General features: G+C 45.7%; 1 protein-coding gene across 1 annotated transcript in view; it reads left to right on the top strand.

Annotated features, from left to right (window-relative positions):
- The first annotated feature begins 898 nt into the window (after positions 1-898).
- Positions 899-6384, top strand: part of VAT1L (vesicle amine transport 1 like) — a 1045598-nt gene continuing 1040112 nt past the window's right edge. Inside the window, exon 1 of the mRNA XM_078671542.1 lies at positions 899-1413. Within this exon, the coding sequence (XP_078527668.1) occupies positions 1184-1413 (230 nt within the window). The 5' untranslated portion in view covers positions 899-1183. The remainder of the gene's footprint in view (positions 1414-6384) is intronic.

The following is a 6384-nucleotide window of genomic DNA, read 5'->3' as shown; positions in this document are numbered from 1 at the left end:
CTCTCGCAACTGTGAGACCTATTGCATTGCAAATGCTTGTTAAAGTCAGTTGTGTGTCGTCGTTTGAGCATGGTATTTTAAAAATGTTATTTATCGGTTCTACTTTTATGGTAATATGTTAAAATCCGAAAAAGTCTCTTCATTGATTGATTTAATGCGAGGGGGGCGAAGAAGTAATGAAAAAGACCCCCACCTATGTCCTAAGACTTCAGTGACTAGGTAGCTATATGATTTGCATATCTGACTTGAGACGCCTGCTTGCCTTATTTATTAGTATGCCCTGGAGTACAGTGGAGCCGAATGCATTAACAAGCACAGGCTGTAGGGCGTGTAACAGGAACATGGGGACACGAGTCTTAGAATCAGCTGGTATGTCAAATCAAACGAAAAGGAACAAATCTTAGCCCGTATCTTAAAAAAACAGCAGAGGGAACAGAGTGTGCAGAACCGCCTGCTGGATTGCAAACAGTTTCACACACTGAATGGAAGGCATTTTATAAAGTTGGTGGAACCTACAAAGGTAGCGTATAAACCTTTAAGAAATATCTACTGTTGCAGCTCAGTAGATCTACCGAGCAAGTGTAAGATCTGATCGCAGTTCCTACTCGACGTGGAGTATGAAACAATATGTAGACGTGTATCCAAATATTTGTCGCAGCTTAAATAATACAGTAATAACGCTCAGCTTTCGGGTACCACTCTACAGAGCCCTGGTCAGGCAGGCTTCTCTTTTCTCTTACAGCCTATAGGTTAGACCGGATCTTCGTATTTTCTTGCTGAACTTAAAACAGGCAGAGGGCGCTCACCGCACATAGAGGGGCGGCATTTCACTGTGCTGAAGCGGCTGGTTTAGCTGAGAGCGGTCGCTGCTACTCCGTGTATTATGGTAGAGGACCAGTCGCTTGCAGCCATTGCACATCCGAGCATCACATGCAACAGGCGGAGAGGGAGCCCCGGCATTCCTAACAGAACCCCAAAATCTGCCTAACACATAAGCGGCATCCTGGGAACCACCCAGCAGGTGCTGCTCGAGCACACCGGTGCCACCCTCTATCTAGCCCTGCCACCCTCCCCTGAGGAGCGAGAAGTCCGTCTGAGCAGGTGCCCTCCTCCCATTTCCAGAGAGCATCGCCTTGCCCACCTCCCCCCAAAGGTGTGATCGGACACCCCCGCGGGCACTGCCATGGCGAAGGATGGCACCGAGACGGCCGAGGAGACGGAGAAGATGATCGAGCCGGAAGCGTGTGGTGAGAAGGACAGTTGCCCGCCGGCCCTAGGATGGGCCACCGGAGACTCGCAGTCAATGAGAGCAGTGGTGCTATCCGGATTCGGGGGGCTGAACAAGCTGCGCGTGGCTAAGAGAGCCCTGCCCGTGCCGCAGGAGGGGGAGGTCAAGATCCGAGTCAAAGCCTGGTCCAGTACAATCTTTACTACCCAACTAGTGTGTGTGGGTGATTGTCGTGCGTGTCTCGCTCTCACTCTCTGCATGTTTGCCTGTGTGTGCACCTGGGTCTAGTGCCCGCCTGTCTAGCTTTTGCTCTGCATGTTTGCGTTTGTGTGTGTTTTGTGTACGCATGCGTGTTTGTCTTTCGCTGTAATACGTCAGAAGCAGCAATTTTAATTTATGTTAATCCAGTTACAGTTCTAAGAATGTCCTATCACTGGTTGGCTGTGCAAACGTGTTATAATTCTGGTATGCTTTTATGTACGTTTGTTAGGCGCCTTCTCCAAAGCAACGAAAGTACAACTTACGACCGTACCTGGCTGTGGGCCTTTATTTACAAATCTATATATTCTGTTAGTTTGTAGGTACGTCATTTCCAAACTTAACCCCAGGTTGACACACACTGTGTGGTGCTTACATTTCTGTGTGTGCAGCCTTATGTAAAACACCCACAGTACGCGGCTACAAACACGCAGTTCATGTGTGTGAGACCACCTGTGTTTATACAACTTTATCTAACACATCTATATAGTTTACAACCACCAGTCTATTCAGTGAGTGTACGAACAGAACTATAACTTTTTCAGAGTAATAGTCGCGACAATAGAGTTTGTGTAAAAGAGTCTCTACACGTAAAACATTCTAGTGCTTTCCTCCCTATTCGTGGGCCCCATATGAAGATAGACAATCTGCCCAGGTTTGACATCTCTGACATCAGGTGGCACGTCTCCACTGTGAAAATACACATAAACGTGATCCGTCCTTATGTCACTCACTCTTCGTCCTGTAGTGTATATCCAACAGTGTTCAGATGAAGATACACAAGCAACACTATCCAGCATTCCCCAAGCACCACATAATTTTCCACACAACTCACTGACATGGAATTCTCAACCCACAGCCAAACATCCCGAAATGTGATACATACATTAGCCAGAACTAACCTGCCTGCCAACTGTTGATGCAGTGAGAACATTCTTGAAGGGGCCATCCTGTGAAAACAAGACTGTTTATATCTCCATACCCAATCTCGCATGACCAACAATATGGACACGGTAAAGCTTCGTCGAGTCATGACGTCTGTTTGGGGTTTTGAGACCTGTAGTGGCGTCATTTTCATGGCTCCTTGTAAGAATTGTTTCGTGGACAAATGAAACGCAGTAACCGCCCGTTTGTGCGTAGGCGGCCTTAAGGACAGTTCTGAGACTGCAGGGTAAATGTCTGCACCTCTCCTTGCGTATTTCGTTATTTTGATAATTCTATGTCTTGAGTGTGTGTGATTAGCACACACGTCTCTGCTGCGCACGAAATATTCTAGTATGTGGAGAATTAAATACGCACCAAAGTATTCTAGAAAGAAGACCCAATATAGTCACCCTAAGAGAGAGTGCTAACTCTACATAACGGGACTAACATGTTCACTTCTCAAATTCCATATTCAACTATACTAATTCACCACTAATCCTTTATGGGTTCCGGAGTGGCGTGCTACTCGCCAGAAAAGCGCTTCAACACCTATGAGGGGTAACAAGAGCTATATAAATACAAACCTTTTTCCTCCTCTGTCCTTCTGCTATCATTCCAAATCCAAATAACTGACTAACCTATCCACTACTTAAAATGTACTTGCATGTTTCACTATACTAATTTAACACTAATCCTCTTTTGTTAAAGGTGATCCCGGAAAACGACCCTCCCCCACCACTCACCACAATCTCTTCATTTATGTCAGTTTTCTTAAGAAATACATTATTTGAAAATATTCATTAGTTAGAATTAATGGTTCAACATGCTAAATAAAAGCAAACTCGACTGATGAGATGGCTCCGACGACGCGGATAAAAGGCTTTAATTTGCCCACACGTACATTGTACAGCACACTGATAGTCTGCCTCGCACACTGCGCACGCGGCATTGCAATCCTGAATAAAATTAACAGTCTCACGCGGAGCCTGTGTGGAAGTCCTCTGAGTATATGCGTGCAAAAGGAGTTTGGCCAATATACTTGGGGTTTGGTTGACACCAATTAGTTAGTGTACAGGCACCGAGTCTGTAGTGTGGTTAAGTGTAAGCCTTCCACTTTCAAAAAGCATGCATTTTACCGCGATTTTGCACTCCTCTAAAATCTGTTGTCGTATTTAACAAAAGCATATGCATTGCATCCCCGCAGAGCTTATGCATAGCCCGGACCCCTTTAGCACACTTATCTAGGCATATGATAGTAATTCATGTCATTAGCGAGATCATCAGATGCCTGGCACGGTGACATCCTTGGCTGAGTGAGTCAGAGCTGTGGCTGCCTCGGGCATGCCGGCCTCGCGCTGTAGTGGGAGGCGTTAGAAAACAAAACACAAACACCACGGGGGGGGGGCATGATTTGACTGAAGTGCCTGGGTAGCACACGGGGATCGGTGCATTTCTGTCACAAGTGCATGTTCTTGAGAGAAAACATTGCACGACACTCAGCAGCGCGTGGGGGCAGGGCCTGCATGGGACAGGGCTCCAGCTTAATCCCGCGAATCATTAGGCCCGGCTGTGTGAAATAAATTGATGCCTCTGACAGGCTCTGCAATGCGCGCTGTGATGAGTCACGGCTCAGCCTCATTCAGGGCCAGGCAGCGCTGACAGCTTCCAATCTCTTTCCACCCCGAACCGTTCCTTCATCAGCAGAGATGAAACCCCCAGATAGCGCCGAGCTGCACCGGGAACGTCTTCCTGCCACTCACAGCTGACGGTGACAATAATATCCGAGGATGAGTCAGGGATAACACCTTATACCTGACGAGAGTCAGGAAAGTAAGTCGGAGCTTCTGTTAGTATTTTGGAAGGGCGAGATTTTGATCGATACCTTAGCACTATTGATCCAAACCTCGATCTGGTCGACTGAACCTTTGTTGCCTGTCTTTGAGGAAGAAAGTGCCTCTCTCCCTAGTTAGTTCACCCAATAAAGGACCCCGCTCCAAAAGATCACAAACAACTTCTAGCTTTCAAAAGTTTATTGTAAGGATAGGATAAGCTGCAAATACAGGCATCTCAGAATGAGATTCACGAGATACACAGGTCCAACTACATACATGTGCTCTCTGAAAGCCCTCAGACGAGCAACGGAAATTACTAACACAAGTTCTAAGAATAATAAAGCTATCAGCATTGACGCATATCTCTCCTTCATTTAAGTTGGAGGAAAACACACAGGTTAGGCTGTCCCTACCCTGCTCTAGATGGTATCCCTACTTAACCAAATCCCAACCTAACAAAGGTGTCAGCAGTGAATGACCCCCAAGGGAAGTCACTCACTCTAAGTCTCTTGGTGAAAACCTATAGTTCTCCAGTCATGACCCCTCTCTGCCTACCCATCCGCTCTCTAAAGGGTCCTCAGGAATCTGCTCTAACTCCACCCAGGGGTGCTGTCCCTAATACAAAACAGTCAACAACATTTGAGACGCCCCTCGCGAGACGCCCCTCACGTGGTGTAGCTTCTGGCTTTTTCCATGCTGCTTTGTGTTGGGCCTCATACGTTGGAGTTGACCTTGCTTCTCAGACTCTTCTCCGGCCCGCTGATACCCCTTAAACATTCCGGAACCCTCCTCCATGTCTGGGCCGTCTACTGAACAGACCTCTATTCATTCATTTATAATTGGATTCCCCCTTTTCTCTTGCAGACAGACATCTGCAGCCAAGAACCCAACTCTCATAGACTTCCAAAAAGGTTTGCAACATTTCTCATAATGATTATAGCATTCAACTTCTTCATTAATTAAAACATGTTAATACTCTTATTCTATTATTCAGTAAACACATCTATAAATCATGGCCCATTAATGCAATGGCCAAAACATTATTTCAATCTATGTCGTGAAAAGAAACACCTTCCCCTTCCCTTCTAGCTCTGGCCCTGAGGCCTACCACATTCTGCGTTTAACCACATGCCATCTTATATTTTAACAGCTACACGACATGGATTCAGGAATAATCACATCTAATAAAATCATATAGTGTCACACATTTCTGTATTAATTCCACTTCTACTTAAATCTCTACATTAGCTATACATTCAGAATATAATTGCAGATACTACTAGCACTCATGGCATTTCTCCTCATGATTTGTGCTTACTACAGATAAGTGTGATGCACTCATACATTTAGGTCAGTTTGCGCTCTCTCAGTTCCCCCCTTTGATGACCTCTCGGGGTCATCACTAACATTTAAACTGCAGTTATTGCTGGCATAACTTGTCTCTGCGCTTCCAGAGCCCTCAGACTCCTGTACTGATTATCTTGTATGGCAGCCAATCTCTGCAGCTGCTCTCTTTGGGCTCTTTCTGACCTTCTTGCTCTGTACCATTTGAATACCCTCACCAATCCCCACAATATGATCCCACAGATCAATATTATGATGATAGGTTTTAGTATATACCACACAAAGCTTTTGCCTAAGGCGGAGATCCACCCTCCAACTTCACTCATTCCGTGGCCCACCTTTTCCCAGACATTTTCTCTACTCAAGTCTTCGATCTCTTTGTGAATATCAGTTATGTTCCTAATAACTTTCTCAAGGGGCTTTGAATTGTCTGGAATGTAAGTACAACATTCCTGGACCTTCAAAGCCTTACAGACTCCGCCCTCTTTTGCTAGTAGGACATCTAACGCAAGACGGTTCTGAAGAACCATAGCCCTTATCGATTGCATCTCTCCTTCTACCAGCATTAAGGACTGAGCAGTGCTGGCAGACAACCTGTCGACAACTGTTGCCAGTCGTCTAATTTTAACATCATTAAGGATTACTCCCAAAAGAGGGAACATAGCTCCAAAGACATCTCCAACCATTTCTGCATCTCCTATATCTCTCCTTCCCCTCGATGATGTCTTGCCCTCAATGATCACTAAGTCTTGTGCATGATATATTTTGGGGAAGACAATTGCTAGGTAACATGATCCA

The sequence above is a fragment of the Lissotriton helveticus genome, chromosome 12 (assembly GCF_964261635.1).
Source record: "Lissotriton helveticus chromosome 12, aLisHel1.1, whole genome shotgun sequence".
NCBI classification, from domain to species: Eukaryota; Metazoa; Chordata; class Amphibia; order Caudata; family Salamandridae; genus Lissotriton; species Lissotriton helveticus.
This window is presented reverse-complemented; position numbering and strand designations above follow the sequence as displayed.